The sequence below is a fragment of the Lactuca sativa genome, chromosome 1 (genome assembly GCF_002870075.4).
Source record: "Lactuca sativa cultivar Salinas chromosome 1, Lsat_Salinas_v11, whole genome shotgun sequence".
Lineage (NCBI taxonomy): Eukaryota > Viridiplantae > Streptophyta > Magnoliopsida > Asterales > Asteraceae > Lactuca > Lactuca sativa.
This window is the reverse complement of record NC_056623.2, coordinates 114534660-114554717: the sequence shown is the minus strand read 5'-3', so window position 1 is coordinate 114554717 and position 20058 is coordinate 114534660. Positions and strand designations below refer to the sequence as shown.

The 20058-nt window shown below is 36.6% G+C and overlaps 1 protein-coding gene across 1 annotated transcript; it reads right to left on the bottom strand.

Moving 5' to 3' along the window:
* Positions 1-313: 313 nt before the first annotated feature.
* Positions 314-3142, bottom strand: LOC111921435 (epi-cedrol synthase). The gene is made up of 7 exons (XM_042898477.2): positions 3014-3142; positions 2548-2824; positions 2073-2454; positions 1722-1940; positions 1503-1641; positions 975-1223; positions 314-817 (listed from the first exon to the last, which is right to left on the bottom strand). Exons 1-7 carry the CDS (start codon positions 3098-3100, stop codon positions 524-526), a joined length of 1647 nt encoding a protein of 548 aa, XP_042754411.1. The 5' UTR covers positions 3101-3142; the 3' UTR covers positions 314-523.
* Positions 3143-20058: the final 16916 nt, after the last annotated feature.

Genomic DNA, 20058 nt, shown 5'->3' with positions numbered 1-20058 from the left:
AAAAAAAAAAGATTTAGTTGGTTATTATTGTTAAAATACTCGATTATATGATTTTTTTTTTTGAAAAAATTAGTTGGTATTTATTATTAAAATACGCATTTATATGGGTCAATTATTCAATTTTCCTTATTTTTATTACCATAATCAAGGGCTTTTTTTTTTTTTTTTTTTTTTTTTTTTTTTTTAAGTTTCATTTTAAACCATTTAAAATTATATTTATTGCTTTTCAAGTTTTATCTTATTTTTATTTATATATTATATTAAAGTTTATGTATTATCTTTATCAAAATATACATATATATAAAAGGCCTATTAATATATTTTTATTGATGCAAATATTGAATATATTATAATATTACAAACTTATATATTAAACTAGTTGAAAAAAAAATACATTATTAAACTAACACGAAATTAAAACAAAAATAAAACACAAAATTACATGAGAAATTAAATAAAAAACTACAAGAACGATGAAATATTATGTGGTTCATGTTGAATTATAACTAATGAGTATTGGAACTCATATGAAGATAGGGTCGACAAGAAGAGACTTGACATGACTTATGAGTTCTTCTCCAACATGTGTGAAATGGTCCTTATTCTTGTACAAGAGATCCATTATACGTGCTAAATTAATAACTCGTATATTTATTGTCATTTTAACATCTTTACATGTGATGGACTCTTTATTCATTTCTTTCCATGCATCTTCAACTTTCTCATTGAAAAAACCTGGTAAATGTTCCTTATTGACATCAAGTTCCTTCGTGTAGCATTCGATGACAGAGGCAACATGCTTTCTTTCTTGTTCCCACTGCATTTTTTTTCAAATTAGCACCAGTTACTCACACATTATCCAAGATTAATTAATGAATATAAGCTTTTGGGACGGAGAGGTTAATTATTGTGGGTTGTTTTGAAGTTACATATACATCAGTTTCTAGCATCACAAAATTCATAGTTGATTGTACCTTGTGGGTGACAATATCATCCATCACCCTGCATACCCCACAACTTGCTTTGACAATAGGAGGATAGCTGAAAAGCCAGTGGAATAGCTCATCTGTTTTTACATTACCCTCAGCAGCAAAACTTGAAACAAGAAGAACCATATATGCGGTAGTGATATATGTAACATCTCTGTGCTCCTCCACTGTTGGAGTATAGTTTTCATGGTTCCATTTTGCTTCCACCATATAGCTTCTAATGTATTCTTTGATCTGCTCAGTCACATATTCCAAATCAATATGTTTCAAAAAAAGTCCAATAAAATAGGATTAATATTATTCTAAAAGTTCATTCTCCATATCTTCCACATTTTTCGAAACCCTAAATGTAATAGATTGTGCCGCCCAAATTTAAATCACAACAAAAAAGAAGTATTTTTAACGACAAAGAGATATGGGTACCATCATAAGCTAAAGGTCGAAGAGCCATATTCATTTTAGTTTTGTCAAAAATACAATTAAAATGATGAAAACATATTCAAACTTAATTACCGTCTCTTTGACATAATTAAGTTGATGGAGTTTTCCCATTCTCGCCAAGAATTCCTCCATTTCTTCATGAAGATCCATGAGTATTTGGTATAGAAGTTTCATGTATTCCGGCAGGTCTTCCACACATGTAATTGACCACCTATAGAAGTCATTAAGAACTAAATGTAACTCAAATATATGTTGTTTAAATTAACGACAAACGCATGTCCTTTTATGTACCTCTCAATGGCTTCTGTAAAGATCACAAGTTCTTCATATGTTCCGTAAGCATCATAGGTATCATCTATAAGTGTTCCTAACGCAAGAACTCTAGCTACCCACATTCTACCTACAGAATACTGAGGCTCGCTATGGGTCCCTAATGCCCAAAAGTAGCATTCAACCAACCTATCTCTTGCATATGGTACATTGGTTGGGATATCAAAGCGTTTCCACCACCTGTAGTAGTTTAATACACATATATTAGTCTATAAGAGAGATACTTTGGATCCATAATGTGTATACTCCTTATTTTAAGATATCACAAAAATTATCCTATTAAATGAAAGGAGGGGTTATATATATGTGTACTTGGATATTTGGCAAATCTCCTTTTTATGGAGAGACTGAAGCAGGTTAAACCCTAACTTGGCAAGTTTTAGTAATGAGTGATTATGAAAGGTCTGGCGTTCGTAGAAAGGTATGTAACGTATTGCCTCGAGTCTTTGCAACCTTTTATGTAAAGGTTGCTTTAGTGCTTCATGTATTTCGTTAGAAAGAACATGGTTGCTTAAAAGATGATTCTTTGCCATGTCATCAAGACATTTTCTTGAAAAATCAAGAGCGTCATCTAGTATGACCTCACCAGGCATGCTCAGATACGATGCCTCATACAAATCAAGTAAACCTTCAAGATCACTTTTTAAGGACTCATTAAAACTTCCATCTTTATCCCTGTAGGTCTTGAAAGTATCTGTTTCAGTTCATATAAGTTGACATCATTAGTTCCTTTTGAAACTAACATGATTGATTGAATAATGAATACAAATTGCACACATGCACTAACCACTTGAGACCAAGAAACCTTGTTGTCGCATGAGTCGAAACCACAAGGAGGTACCTGCACCATTCCAGTTATGATCGCCATATGCATCAAAGACTTGTTGCAAGGCTTGATTAATCTCCTTCTCAAAATAATATCCAATTCCAAGGCGTTGGGTAGCATCAACCAGCTTTAACAAATTCAAATGTTTAGTCGGATCATTCAAACTTGCCAATATTTCTTTCTTCACTTCTTCTTTCAAGTCATCAACCACTTTTTCTATCCCTTCTTCTACTTCTTGCTTCATTAGAAATAAGACGGTATTAAATTTGTTGAATTAATCCCAAAAAGGGAACACTAATTCATCATATATAATTAAATATACACATATGATCTTAACATTATATAGAAGCAGCATGAATATAAACATATTTTTTCAGAGACATGCAAATGTTGTAGTTTTCGTGATGACTAGTAATACTTTGTGTACCTGTTCATAGGCCAAAAACACATCACCCCAAACGCTCGGCGGAAAATTTACCGTGGGTCGAATAACATCTTCTTGTTGAACGGACATGCTATATGTCTATATGACAGATTTGGTTCAATATATGTGAACAAGTTGCTTTGATTTGATGTTTAGAGAAAGGTATATATAGAGGTCGGTGAACGCATCCTTATCATATTTTCTGTGTTAAAAAGGTACCGGAAAATATATAAAATTAATGTGACACATTGTCTGTTTAAACGCGTGACACCCCACTTGATCTAATATTCATTTTTCAAGTTGAATGCATTTTGTTTTTCTTGGCGGCGGGATCCAATTAAAAAAGGTTTTTGTTTAACATAGGAATAAATTCGTGTGATGACCGACCCTGATAATATTGTCTTTGAATTCTGAAAAATATTTATCGGGCACTCTCGAAATTATTTACCTAATAATTGTATTTTTATAGAATAAAAATCTTAATCCTCGCCTCATTATACTCACGCTCTTCTAGTCCCCTTATAGCGTTCGACTCATTGTTGGATCGGCTTCCATATGATTTTCTTACTTTAAATATGATACAACGATTAGTCGATTACCTTCGTTCTTGGACTCGCCGTCACACTCACCAATATTGCCCTCGATCTCCATTGTTGGACTCGACGTTTCCACCACACACTACAAGAAATATTAGCAATAGCAGCGACACATTTAGCGGCGACGCCAAGCAACAACGGCGACATGTAATTGACGCGTTACATGTCGGCGCTATTGCTTGGAGTCGCCGCTATTGCTGACAGGGTGGCGATCCGTGTGGAATAATCCCTGTCCGTTCGATCATTATTCAATCCTACGGTTGTAAACTCCTAAAACATGCACTTTCTTTTCCCTCTAGGGGTGTCGCCGTTAAAACCCTATGTCGCCGCTATTGCCCGTCGCCGCTATTGAGTTGCGTTAGATAACCCCCCAGTCGACCCTTCTTTCCTTCTATCGTTGTATCTCTCAAAACTCCGACTACCTTCACCATCTGCACCCCATTACGATTCCGACCACGGGGAGCCACTTTGCCGGCGACCGGCCTTGTTTACTGGCGACCCACCCTCATTACCGGCGGCCATCGAGTTTATTGAGGGCAATTCCGACCACAACAACATTTCAGTGAAATTGAGTGATCTAAGGTCGAATTTCTTTCCCTAATTTCTATTTTTCTTTTGTTTTGATGTTAGTTTTATCATTCAAACCTGATTGTTTCATTGATTTCTATGTTTTCTAAGATTTTTTTGGTTAGTGATTTTGAGTGTCGACCAAGCCTCTTGTTTGGCTGTAAATTGATGATTTTTGAGTAATTATGTATGTTTTATCATATTTTATGCAGCCTATTGTATAATTGATTTGTGTTTATGCTCATTGTGGTGTATTGACATGAAAATGGAATTACACATGGTTTGTGTGATTTTGTATTTAGGTGTATATTTTTCTATGAAATTGGTATTGGATGTCTAAAATGGTAGGATGGTATGAAATTAGATGTATTGCTTAATTATTTGAAATTGGAATTTGAATTGGATGTATTGTATGAAATTGGAATATGAAATTTGTATTGTATGTCTAAAATGAAATGAAAAAATGGAATTGAATCTATTGTATATGTGTATGATTATGTGATATTTAGGTTTAATTTTGGTATATATAAGATGAAGTGATAAAGTTCATAATTGATAAGTTATAGTTTTTGTAGTAATTTTAATTTGTGCATGCAAATGTATTTAGATAGAATTTGTATGATTTTGTATTTAGAAGTATATTTTGGTATTATGATCAATTTCTTACCATTTTTTGAATTATTACACTTTTAAAGTTCTATAAATGATATTTTTTATAAAGGTTATATTTCTATAATGAAATTGTGCATGGAAAAAATTGAACAAAAAAGTAGGATGCAATAATGGAAAAAAGTATGATGTTATATTGTGTATGTATTTGTATGCAATTTGGAAATTACAATGTTACAATAGAAATTGTATTATTTTTGTATATGTAATATGTGTAAATTCTATTCATATTGTAATTTTACAGGCTATATATGGGGTTTAGTTGGACGATACTCTTCTACGTGATGCAGATGTTATGGGCTTAGGACATGGAGGTGATGGAGCCGGGGATCCACCACCCTCCCGTAGGCTTTGATCGTGGTCAACACGAATAGGATGGTAAGTCTTATTATGATATATCTGTTAGATATTTTTATCCATTTATTATAAGCTATCGTGACTAATATTTTTAATTATATTTTTCAGCTGAGCTCCCAAAAAAAAGAAGAGGCCTGCAAAAAAACGTTTCAAATTTACAGTTTTGTCTAAAGTAATTTTGCATGCTACATATGGGGTTTAGTTGGTCGATACTCTTCTACATGATGGCGGATGTTATGAGCCTAGGACTTGGAGGTGATGTATATTTTGTATATAGAATGTTATAATGTTGGTTTAACTTATAAGACTATGTTGTTTTATTTGTAGTTGGTCATGCTTTAAAAAGTGTTAAAAGATCCGGCATAGAGTGCCACACTTGAAGATTAGTTTCGTTCGTTGCCACAACAAAATGAAATTGGAGCAAACGAGAAGAGCGTTGATGGCGAGTAGCTAGTTGTAGGATTTTAGTAATGTTTGTTTGTTTAAGTATTTTGTTTGCCCGTATTATCACTTCATCTGTAGATTTGGATTTCGATAGGGAGCTGACATGCATATTCCCCTGTCAGGAACCATGGTAATTGGTTTACCCATGAGATTGGGAAGTATATATGGATGAACATCCCTTTGAACGTATCTGGTTGGGACAATGTTTCCCCCGCTTTAAGGAATGCCACAGTGGTTCATTTAAAGGTAACTTGGACAATATTTTAAGTTTAGTTCTAATTGGTATTTAACTAACTAACTTTTTTGTAGAATAAGTTTGATTTAGATAAGGTTAACTTGGATCCCGAGCGTGTTCAGTTGTTGCAGAGCATTGATGCGACCTTGCAAAGAATTTATAGAGGACGGAAAAATAAAGCGCATACTTATTTTGAGAATGTCCGGGGGGGGGGGGGGGGGGGGGGGTTGGCTAATGCCCTTGGGATACCTATAATCCCCCCCTCCCCCCGATGGTATGTGACGTGAAAATTGGGCGCAAGCAGTCGAACATTTTCAAACTCCTGAATTTCTAAAGCGTTCGACGTCAAACAAAGGAGTCCGTGCACAACAACAAGTTGTAAACAGAGGGGGATCGTGCTCATATAGCAATGCATGTTTCAAAGAAGTAAGTTATGATATATTTAACTGTTTATTTAAATTATACTGAATCTAATTTTTAATGTTAAATAGGACATCGCTCGAATCGAAGCATTTCGTAAGGCCAATACTGATCGCCAAGGGGTGTTTAGTAGTCTTGCAGTCGAGCAACAATACGTAAGTGGTTAATTTGTATTTTGATATAAGTGCTTATATCGTCATGGGGTAGTTAGTAATCTCATTTTTATTATATTTATTATTTTTTGAAAATACAGAATGCTTTAGTCTTTGAGATCAATCAACAAACTCAAGCTTCTTCTGAAGCCAGCGGTCTAACACCAAAGGATAAACAAAATTGTTTTGAAAAAATATTGGGTGTTCGACGTGGCCATATTAGAGGCATCGGGCGTAAACCTTGTACGGTTGTGTCGATGTACGATCAGTAACAACCACTGACACAACCACCACCACAATCACCACCACAAAACTATTTAATATTGGTAATTGTTTAAAATGTTGGTAATTGTTGGTTTAGTAATAGTTTCAAAATTTCGTAATTGTTAGCTTGATAATTGTTTATATATTGGTAATTGTTAGTTTGGTTATAGTTTGATATATTGATATTTTATAGCTTGGTAATTGTTAGTTTATAAAAGTACAATGCTGTAATGGTATTTTGTAGGTTGGTAATTGTTAGTTATAGTACAATGCTATAATGCTTTATATGCAATATGTGGAATGTATATTTTGTATATAGAATGTTATAATGCTAGTTTAACCTATAAGACTATGTTGTTTTATTTGTAGTTGGAAATGCTTCAAACAATGTTAAAAGATTCGGCATGTAGTGCTGCAATTGAAGATTGGTTTCATTGGTTGCCACAACGAAATGAAACGGGAGGAAACGAGGAGAGGGATGATGACGAGTAGATAGTTGTAGGATTTTTTTTTATGTTTTATTTGTGCAAGTATTTTAGACTAGTATTTTTGATATTTTGTTATATGTTAAATCGGACGGGTATTTTAAATGAATATTGTATTAATATTTTGGAATTGAATGATGTAGGATTAGATTAATTAATATCATACAGTGTTTTTTTTCAATTTTAATGTGATATATATATATATATATATATATATATATATATATATATATATATATATATTTCACATTAAAATTGAAAAAAAAACTGTATGATATTAATTAATCTAATCCTACATCATTCAATTCCAAAATATTAATACAATATTCGTTTAAAATACCCGTCCGATTTAACATATATACTTATATATATATATATATATATATATATATATATATATATATATATATATATATATATATATATATATATATATATATATAAGAAAAACACCAATACAGGCGATGCCTTTAGTGGTGACAATAGGTTATTACCGACGACTTGTCTTTAGCGGCGACATGTCTTTAGCGACGACAGACAAGCATTAGCGTCGACAAGCCCCACTTTTAGCGACAACGTCTATCGCTGGTAATACTCTAATTTCTTGTAGTGGCAATTGCTCTCGCAGCATTCACCGTTGCATTGCCATGAATTATTTATGGTTGGCTTCTTAGAATTCTAAGAATAATAAAGTGGGATAGGACATTAAGTTAGTTGACAATAGGTCGACCTGGATTGGAATCGGGTTCAAACCATTTACTAATTGGGTTGAAGATTTTGTTGGGTATGCTCCGAACTCGTTTAAACTTGGTGCACAAGAAATTGACAACTATATTTATTACTCGTTAAGTTGTTTTATTTTTCTTGCCAGTAAAAAAGTTAGATTACACTACAAGAAATAAGAGTATAACCACTGGCGAGGCATCGCCGCTAAAAGTGGTGTTTGTCGCCGCTAATACCTTTAGCAGCGATGCGTCACCGCTAAAAAGGTCGTTGATGTTTTGTCGCTAATACTCTAGATGTCGCCGCAAATGCAAGATATCGCCGCTAATAAGCGTATGTCGCCACTAATTAGGGATGAGATTTAGAACCGGAATACCGGACCGGAACCGGAATCGGTACGGTTAGAACCAGAATATATAGTGGCACTAATTACCATCTGTCGCCACTAAAAGCATCACCAGTATTTGTATTTGTATTTTTTTTGTATTTCAGATTAATATTGAAAAAAACGTTGTAAAAAGTATAAAAACTGCTATGATGTTAATTAACATAATCCTACATACTTGCATTCCAAAATATCAATCAAACATCCGTTCAAAATACTCATCCAATTTAACATAATGCAAAATATCCAAAATACTTACACAAACAAACATTACTAAAATCCTACAACTAGCTACTCGCGATCATCGCTCTTCTCGTTTGCTCCAGTTTCATTTTGTTGTGGCAACGAACGAAACCAATCTTCAAGTGTGGCACTCTATGCCGGATCTTCTAACACTTTTTAAAGCATGTCCAACTACAAATAAAACAACATAGTCTTATAAGTTAAACCAACATTATAACATTCTATATACAAAATATACATCACCTCCAAGTCCTAGGCTCATAACATATGCCATCATGTAGAAGAGTATCGACCAACTAAACCCCATATATAGCATGCAAAATTACATTAGACAAAACTGTAAATTTGGTCCCTCTAGTATTCAAAAAAAACTTTGGTTAGGATCCAACAAGTTTCTAACTTGCATGGAAGATCCAAAATCAAAGTTTTTATGCGATTTTGGTCCATGATACACTTGAAAAGTTGATTTTGCCCTTTTTATTTATATTTTCTATTTTCTTTATTTATTTTGGTATTTAAATAATTAAAATAAATAAATAAAATTCACCCAAACCCTCTCTCTTTATCTATCTCTCTCTCTATGGCCACCACACCACACACTCTCACATATACACACTTTCGGCCGCTTCATCAGTTGCCCACTTCGTCTTCTCTGACCTTGGTTAAATATTCTTCTAGGTTTTCAGTTCACATCATCTCGTCTTCTGGGTTTTTGATTTGCACGAAGAGGGGTAAGATCAACAACCAAAAACCCTTAAATTACAGTAATGGAGATCAAATCATGGAAGCCGCAAGTTTTAGCTTCCTAAGTCGTCGGTAGAGGCAATGTTAGTGACGAAGGCTTGGTCTTGCCGGAGAAATCATAACAAGTTCTTCCGATAGGTGTGCTAAATCGATTGAATTTGGGGTCTTTTGATTAACAGGGGAAGAAGATGATAGTCAAGAAATGAGTTTTAAAGGTTTTCCAACATGAGAGAGAAAGAGAGAGAGAGAGTCTGCTACTCTGAATCCTTCAATTGATTTCTTCTTGTGTACATAAATCATCTGATTTACTTACAAAGCTTTCACAATATGATGTGTTGCCAGGAATCATCTTTATCCCCAAATCATCAATCGATTCATATGTTTTCCCAAAAGAATCAACATTATAATATTTAATTAAAGGCAATTGATTTAGTGCATCTATTTTCAAAACCTTCTTCTAACTTCAGCTTTACACCTTCTGAAACTTTTGTGCTTTTTCCCTAGCCCACATCTAATCTTATTACGAAATTAACTATACCTTTTATTAAGCCATATTACGATTTATTTTTAGATTTTTAAATTGTTTTTTGTTTACCTGGCAACATATATTTGATTATTACTCTATGGCAGCCGTCAAGTACGGTCTTCCACTTTTAGATCGTGGCACTCGCTTTTCACTTTGGCAAGTGAATATGCGAGATATTTTTTGATCAAGAGGATTACGAAGATGCATTAGATTCCTTTGGAAGCAAACTTCATGTTACTTGAACTCCCGATGAGATAAAGAAGGATCGTTAAGCCCTAGCACAAAATCGGGTACATCTCCGCAATAACATCCTCCAAGAAATACTTAATGAAAAAAATAGCAACTAACGTTTGGTTAAAGCTCGAGTCAATATGCATGTCAAAAGATCTCACGAGTAAGATGCATTTAAAACAAAAGCCTTTTCTACATTAGCTTCAAGAGGGAGGTAATTTACTTAACCATATATTTGATTTTAAAGAGATCGTATCCGATTTAGCGACTTTGGAAATTAAGTATGATGAAGAAGATCTTGGTTTGATTCTTTTGTTCTCTCTTCAGAGCTCCTACTCAATTGTTTATAGTCGCAACACACTTACTTTACATGAATTTTATGAAGCTTTGTATTCAAAAGAAAAGATGAAAGATATGGTATCTTCAAACGGGGCAAGTAGTTCACAAGCTGAAGGGTTATCGGTTCGGGGACGTTCCAAAGATAGGGGTTTTCGTGGAAAGAATGGGCGTTCCAAATATCGAGGCAAAGGAAAAGACAAAAATTGTGAGTATTGTCACAAAGATGGTCATGAATCTGTGAGTGTTACACGTTGAGAAATAAATAAAAGAGAAACGGGGAAAAGAAATATGAAGACAAATCGACTAATTAAGCTGGTGATAACAACAATTCTAATAGTGAAGCTCTTGTAGTTATTACCGGGGTTGCCGATATTCATGACGAATGAATTCTTGATTCAACTTTCACATATCTCATGTTCTCACATAAAGATTGGTTTTCCACTTTTGAACCAATTTTGAACGTTGGGTCCGTTCTTGGTTTTGACAATTCACAATGCAAAATTGAAGGAATCTGCTCCATTCGTATCAAGATATTTGATGGTACTATTCATACATTGACCGATGTTCGTTACATCACGAAGATGAAAACCTTATATCATTTATTGTATAGAATGTTCTGTTTGAAAATCCTGGTTACTTCCAGTATATATAGTAGTTTCATTACTTAAAATAAAAATATTTGTTGAAATCCTTGGAATCATCCAGTTATATTATGAACTAGTTTTATTAATGAAAATAAAACTAAAGAAGAATGAAATCCCGTAAACAATAAGGTTAGTTTATACTATTGTGAGTCATATAACCATGCTTGATACGACCTAGTGAACTTTACGATGTTCTTCAAGTGTCAGATATATGGCATTTGTCACCCCAGGCATGTCTGCCTAACTGTAGCTAGTAGTTCAGGTATGGTAGTGTCAGTCCCGAATAGATATATTCATAAATCTCACGCTCTCCCTCCAGGAGACTCTGGTTATACTATGATAGGATTTAACATGTACCCCGAAAGGCAAAATTGAAGTGTTGTCTCACAATCTTGTATTAACTAGTTTACGTGTGATTCTGTATTGTTCTCTTGTATTTGAATATGCTGGATTCTTGTAGTGTAACAATAATTATACTTAAATAATTATCTAATGTAGTACTCTCGAATTCCGAAAGTAGTAATGTATATCATAAACTAAGTCTGTCATAGTTTATATGTGTTTTAATGTATATGCTCTGAATTTGTAAAATCGTATATTGAGATTCCAAACTATACCTATTATAGTTTGCATGTATATTGTGTACTTAATTCATGTATTGATCTGAAAACTATGCAATTATGACTATATGTTGAAATAATCCCATATGCTCAGCATGTTACAAAATGGATAAAATATCTAAATATTTTATAAACATGTGGAACTATATGATTGTATTAATTGCATCTGTTTTAAAGGTGTTGAAATCCTTTTGTATAAATTCACAAAATCATTTTTGTTTGGCTTGTATTCCCCCTGAAAACGTGAAAATAGTAAAAGTGTAGGGATATGAACTCATACTTAGTTGCGTGAAAGCGTCGGACAACGACACTGGGAATGAAGACCCTCGAGTTGATGTACGCGGCACTCAATGGGAGCCTAATAACAATTAATGCATATATGTATTTTATTAGCGAAACCATTTATTATAGTGTTGGAAAAAAATGTTTTTTTTGGTTTAGGAATATTACCGGGACTCGATTGAATCGAGGAAAATGGGCTTTCAACAAAGTCCACCACTTAAGAAGGGTTTGCGGTCGTAAAGGGATTACGTCCGTAAACGGTTCTCGGCCGTGAACAGCCCCTTGAAGGGTTTATAGCCATGAATGGTGTTCTTGAAGGAACTTTGAAGATTTGAAGGGTGTACGGTCGTAAACGGTTTGCGGCCCTTGAAGATTTGATGATTTGAAGCGTGTAAGGCCCTAAACTCAAGAACAATGATGTTGGATTTGATGAAAAACACGTTTTAGAAGCTCCAAAACAACCTCCAAAGGTGATTCTTGATGATTTTTGGAAGAAAAGAGGGTGTTTTGGTGTTTACGGTTGAGAGGTTAGAGAGAGAATGAGGGAGTTTTTGGGCCAGAAAAGTGTAAATGAGGGGTAGATGCTCATATTATAGGGGGTTTCCATGGTCGGTGGTGGGGGACACCTGTCACTAGTCGTATACGAGTTTACGGTCGTAAACGAGTTTACGGCGGTGGACATCACTCCGGCCAAAAGCTATTGATTTTTCCAATGGAAACTCAGGTTTTTCGCGTGATTTTGTTTCCGAATAATATATAAAATTCAATTATATAACTAAATGATTTTCCAACCCAAAGGAATTTGACAGAACTCAAAAAAGTTCGAATTTTATTAACGGAAATCAGCTAACGGTAATGGAAAAAGGTTCGAGTTGTCACACTTTGTATTGGGAAAACCCTCTGGCTGAATCATGTAACCATCCTCAGCCAACTTCCCAGTAAGGAAAGCGGTTTTGACATCCATCTGCCAAATGTCATAGTCATGAAAAACAATGATGGCTAGCGTGACCCTGATAGATTTTAACTTAGCTACTGGTGAGAAGGTCTCATCATAGTCTACCCATGGGGCTTGAGTAAAGCCCTTTGCAACCAGTTGTGATTTGAATGTGTGCACGTTACATCCATGTCAGTCTTCTGCTAGAAGATCCATTTGCAACCAACTGTCTTCCGACCAGGTTGTTGATCAACTAAACTCCAAAATTGGTTTTCATACATGGACTTGATCTCGTTGTCCAATGCCTCTTTCCATTTGGATACCTCAAGGATTGTCATTTCTTCCTTGTAGTTAGTTAGCCCATCCAAATTTGCCAAAGTACTATCATTGATAAATGTATCACCATCTATAGTTATATGGAAAACATAGAACTTAGGTAGCATGCTAACTCTAATGGACAGCGTAAGAGGTAATGAATTATCAACTGGGTCAACTGGAATGTCTTCCTCTAGTTGATCCCTAGCGTCTTCAGAGGTTCCTTCATCGTTTGATTGTTGAATCTGTTCAAGGTTAATGGTACTCCCACTGTCCTCTTTGCATATGAGCTCTCTCTCTCTCGCGAAAGACTCATCTTCGTGCTACAAAGACCAAGTTCTCCCTAGGTCTGTAGAAAAAATATACAAAGGACTTCTGTGGGTAGCCGATGAAGATACATATCTCACTTTGAGGTTCAAGCTTGTCGTGAGTCTCTCATCTGATGATAGCTTCACAACCCTAAAACTTGATATGTGCTAATGAGGGAACTTTCCCTGTCCACGTCTCGTGAGGTGTTTTGGCAACCTTATTAGTTGGGACAAGATTAAGAATATGGGCGGAAGTCTCTACGACATACCCTGAGAATGAAATTAGAAGAGAACATCGACTCATCATGGAATGAACAATGTCCAACAAGATTCGATTGCGCCTCTCAACCACACCATTAAGTTGTGGTGTCCTTGGAGGGATCAACTATGAAACTATTCAACATTCCTTGAGATAGTCATGGAACTCGATACTAAGATACTCTCTACCTCTATCTGATCAGAGCATCTTTATCTTCCTTCCAGATTGATAATCGACTTCATGTTTAAATTCTTTGAACTTTTCAAAGGTTTTCGATTTATGTTTGATTAGGTAAATATAACCATATCTACAATAATTATATGTAAAAGTTACACAAAATCGCTTTGCATCCCTTGTGCTAGATCTAAAGGGCCCACACACATTTGTGTATGAGGTCCACCAACCCTTCACCTCTTTCACAAGATCTTGTGAAAGGTGATTTTGTCATCTTACCCAAAATACAAGATTCACATGCATCATCCGACCTTAGGTCAAATGATTCCAACACTCCTTCCTTTTGGAGATGGGCGATGTGTTTCTTGCTAATGTATCTAAGAAGACAATGCCACAAGCATGCTTTGTCTATACAATTAGACGACTCAATTTGAAATAAACTATTACCTAAATTGTCTACATATGTCACAATTTCATACACACCATCACACGGTAAAACTTCAAAATAAAAACACCATTTTTATAAGCAGAAATAGAACCGTTCACATCATTAAATGAATATCTAAATCCTTGTCAGAACAATTCATGAAAAGAGATAATGTTTCTTGTGAAGTCTGATGAGAGAAATTTTTTATTAAATCTAAACTAACACCATTATAAAGCATTAGACTATAAACTGCAATCTTGGTAACAGGTGAAGATTGCATATTCCCCATGATCAAGTTCATTCTACCATGCTACACCTCCTCACTTCTTGTTAGCCCCTATAATTAGAACAATGTGAAAACCAAATCATGTATCAAGGACCCAAGAAAGAGAAGATGATGAGTTATTAGATGAAATAGTGTATATACCTGAAGAAGTTGGCTTCACCTTGCCATCTTTGATATCTTGCAGATATGTCGGGCAACTTCTCTTTGGGATCAGAAGAAGGTGGGTGATCAGAACTAAACTTTCCTTTACGTCCGCTACAGGATGACCCTGCACGAGACTTTCCTTTCCAGTTTTTCTTGGGATGACCTTTCCTCTTTTCATCCATTCCTCGAAAATGGCCAGAATGAGAGCACTAGCAGGAGTGGAGGCAATAATGTTTCCCTTCATTTCTGCGATAGATATTTGCAGGAGGTTCTGCAATTGAGCCAAGGTGGCTTCATTGTTGTTCAAATGATAGGTCAAGATGAACTGATCATAACAACTTAGTAAGGAGTTCAAGACTATGTCAATAGCCAATTCCTCATCAAAATACACATTAAGCCTAACAAGGTGCTCCACGTAACTTTGCATTCACAACATGTGGCCATAGACAAATTCTCCCTGTTTCATTTTCACGCCATGAGGGACTTTACCACTTCGTATTTTTCTTGACGAGCTAGCTTATTGTCACACCCCGAAACCGATGGCGGAAACGTTCCAGGGCGGAGAGACTTCATGCGTAGTATCACAACAGTTGTATCATAGTAAGCGAAGTAAACACAACCATTACATTATAATATGAATATTTACATTGTTCAAAACATGATTTGTACATAACAGTATATGGCAAAAGTAAAAGACGTGACTTAAGAGTATTCCGTCTTCTTCAAAAGTCGACAAGAGTACCTGTCTATTGATGCCCTGAGAATACAAGCAGTTTTAAAATATCAGCGTAAGGCTGGTGAGTTCATAAGCATTTGATTATGGTGAAAGAAATGTTTCTTTGATTATTTGAAAAGTTATTTCCCAAGCAAATCCCTTATTTTCTTATGAAAAATGTTTGATTATTCATTAGTTACAAGTTAAACAGCCTGTTTATGAAAGATTAAGCTATCCTAGGAAAACCCTATATTTTCCTTAAAATTCGATATTTGATTTCCGATTCTGATATGAGGTGTACAAGTATCTACGATACTTGTATCGATAGATGTAGTTTCTTTAAAAAAACCCTAGTTACTCGTTGTGAGATGTATTAGCCTTATTACATAAATAAAACTAATAAAATAGGTTAGTGAACTAAATCCTAAGGGCGTTATTGATGCCCTCTAGTAATCAAATCGGTTATTACTTTGAGGTTAGTTCACTCGTTTCATTATTACAAAAGTAAAGTCTTGTTACCTAAGTTGTGAGTGCCATAACCGTACTTAGACTGGATAAGGCAGGAAACGGGGGCCAATATCTTTTATGACTATGTCACCCTTGAACCTAAGGGTTCTGTTGTAGCTAGCAGTGAGGGTGCGGGATAGTCAGTCCCATATAGATCTATACACAATAGTCACACTCTCCCTCCAAGAGATTCTGGTTATAAGTCGTAGTCCTCCACTCACGAATCCGATGGAGTGTTACCAAGGACATGTCTCAAACCTATCCTAACAAATTTACAAGTAATAGTATGAAAATCCTGCTTATGATTTACAAGTTTCTTGCTTTAGATTTGAAAACTGTTTCTACGAGTTGATTCGTTAATCGATTGGTAAAACGATTTTCTGAGTTAAAAGCATACTGAGCATAAAATCATTCTAAGCAAAAGAGATAATTTGAGCACAAGTTTCCTTGTACTTTTTCTTGTATTCGCCCCAATGAAAACATGAAAAATTCGGAAAAAAGCGTAGGGGTATGAACTCACAGTTTATCGTAGGATTCGAAAGCACAAATGGTTACGAGTGTTGAGAGTCAACCGATGTTTCGTACGCAAGTGGATCCTATTAACATGTGATAACACATATGTGATTACACTTAGGGTATATAGCCATTATTAGACACATGGACACATCTTAGGGACATGAAAACACTTAGGATTAGGTGTTACAGACACCTATTGAAGTCCCCAAATGAGTGTAATGCTTTAGATTTGAGTGTAAGGCCACCAATCTCGACTTTTATGTGTGTGCGGCCAGGTGTGTGGCCAGACTATGTGTGCAGCTACACAAAGGAGTGTGTGGCCATACAGAGGGTGTGTGCGGCCGTACATAGGAGTGTGCGGCCGTACACTTGTCGTTTGTGTCCGAAATGTCGTTTTTGAGGTGTTCTTGTGCTAATACCAAGTCCTATTAGTAAATGAAGGCCAAAACTCTTCACTTTGGAGAGTTTAGTGTGTATGCGGCCAACTTATGAAGGTGTGCGGCCATACACCTTCAAAGGATGAAGAACACAAAGAACACTATGAGTTTTAGGCTTAGATTCAGGTGTCTTACCACTATAGCAAGCTGAATGATGGAGTAGTTCATGTTTTTGAGACCTTTTGAGTGTTCTTGGATGAAGTCTTTAGAGAGAGAATTGTAGTGAGAGAAAGTAGAGTGCCGCCAAAGGAAAGGAATGAGTGAAGGGGTCCCCTTATATATATATATATATATATATATATATATATATATATATATATATATATATATATATATATATATATATATAAGGGTGAGTGCGGCTGGAGAGTGGGTGTGCGGCCGCACACCCTTGTATGCGGCCGTACACACCTCTTAGAAGGGGGTATGGCCCGGTTTTGCTTCTAAACGACGTGTTAACTCATCCCTAATCTCATTTGCAACTGTACTCAAGCTTAGAACACTTAAACGGACCTTTAAATAGCATAAACTGGTGATAACAATCGAATTTAATTTGGATGTAAACATCAATTGTACAGTATAAAAGTTCCGGGTTGTCACATCATCCCCCAGTTAGAGGGAATTTCGTCCCGAAATTTGAATATAGAATACAAATCGTGAACCAGGGAAAGAGATGTGTATACTTCTGTTTCATCTGGTCTTCGCACTCCCACGTGAATTCAGGTCCCGCTTGGCATTCTAGCGAACCTTCACTATCGGGATGCGACTTTGTTTCGTTCGTTTAACTTCCCTATACATGATTCCAATTTGTTCTTCCACAAAGTTTAGATTCTCTTTGATTTCAATCTCATCGAGAGGAATAGCAAGTGTCTCGTCGGATAAGAACTTCTTTAGGTTTGAGACGTGGAAGACAGGATGAATGTTACTAAGTTCTTGAGGTAATCGGAGTTTGTAGGCTACAGGACCGATCCTGGCAAGGATCTCAAATGGTCCTATGTATCTTGGATTCAACTTTCCACGCTTTCCGAAGCGTATCATGTCTTTCTAGGGTGAGATTTTTAGAAGGACATGGTCTCCAACCTAGAATTCCAAGGGTTTTCGTCGATTATCGGCGTAGCTCTTTTGTCTATCGTGTGAGGCTTTTAGTCATTCTCGGATTTGTACGATCTTTTCGGTGGTTTCACGGATGATTTCTGGACCAGTGAGAGTGCTGTCAGGGACTTGTCCCCTGACTAGCTGCGTGTCGCCGACCTCAGCCCAGCATAGAGGGGATCTGCACTTGTGGCCATAGAGAGCTTCGAAAGGCGCAACCTTGATGCTGGTATGATAACTGTTGTTGTAGGAAAATTCAACCAAAGGAAGATGAGTGTCCCCTGACGTGCCAAAATCGATGACGCAGGCTCTCAACATGTCTTCCAAGGTTTGGAAGGTTCTCCCACTCTATCCATCTGTTTGAGGATGGTAAGCTGTGCTCATATCCAGGTTAGTTCCAAGAGCCTTCTGTAGTGACTGCCAGAACCTCGAAGTGAACCTGCTATCTCGATCGAAGATAATGGACACATGCACACCATGCAATCGAACTATCTCTCGGATGTAGATTCTAGTAAGTATCTCCATTTTGAAGTTTTCCTTGATAGGCAGGAAGTGAGCGGTTTTTGTTAGTCGGTCAACTATTACCCAAATAGTGTCGTACCCACTCGGAGATTTGGGTAATTTGGTGATGAAATACATAGTAATCCTCTCCCATTTCCACTCCGGTATCTCCGGCTGGTGGAGTAGACCTGAGGGCTTCTGATATTCGACCTTCACCTTGGCGCAAGTCATGCACTTGCCCACGAAGGTAACGATCTCTGCTTTCATGTTCGGCCACCAATACATTTTCTTTTGATCAAGGTACATCTTCTCCGAACCTGGGTGAACGGAGTATCTGGTCTTGTGAGCTTCGTTCATCACAACCTCTTTGTAACCACCAAACTTTGGGGTCCAGATTTGGTCCATGAAATAATAGACTCCGTCTCCCTTGGTCTCTAGTTTCTTTTCCATTCCTCTCAAGGCTTCACCCGACATGCTCTCTGGTCTTAAGGCTTCCAACTGAGCCTCCTTTTTGCACGGATAAATGGGAATGGATAGTCATGGTCAGTGCCTTCACTCTACCACCTGAGTACTCCTTCCGGCTGAGGGCATCTGTCACAACATTGGCCTTGCCGGGATGGTAGTGGATTTCGCACTCGTAATCGTTGAGTAGCTCAACCCATTGCCATTGTCTTACGTTTAGCTCCTTCTGGTCGAAAATATGTTGCAGGCTTTTATGGTCAGTGAAGATAGTGCACTTGGTTCCGTAGAGATAATGTTTCCATATCTTCAGTGCGAAGACTACTGCTCCCAATTCCAGATCGTGTGTTGTGTAGTTGACTTCGTGTGCTTTCAGCTGTCTTGAGGCATAAACAATGACTTTTCCCCGTTGCATGAGCACACAGCCTAGGCCCTGATTGGATGCATCACAGTAGACAACGAAGTCCTCCGTCCCTACGGGCAGGGACAAAATAGGTGCGCTGCACAAGGCCTGCTTCAATGTTTGGAATGCAGTGTCTTGCTTCTCACTCCAGCAAAAGGGTACTCCTTTCTGAGTCAAAGTCGTTAAGGGTTTGGCAATTCTAGAGAAATTCTGGATAAATCTACGATAATAGCCAACGAGACCCAAGAATTGACGGATTTCGGTGGGTGTCTTTAGTGCTGACCAATTCTCTATCGCTTTGATTTTGGAGGGGTCCACGTGTATGCCTTCCTCGCTTACCATGTGACCTAGGAAGGTTACTTTTCGAATCCAGAATTCGCTCTTGGAGAATTTCGCTTATAGCTTCTCTGTCCTTAAGGTTCCTAGCACCGATCTCAAGTGATGTCGATGATCTTCCTCAGTTCTGGAATAGACAAATATATCGTTGATGAATGCGATGACGAACTTGTCCAAGAAAGGACGACACACCCGGTTCATCAGGTCCATGAACACTGCCAGTGCGTTGGTTATACCGAAGGGCATAACTACAAACTCGTAGTGACCATATCGAGTCCGAAATGCTGTTTTAGGAACATCGCCCTCATG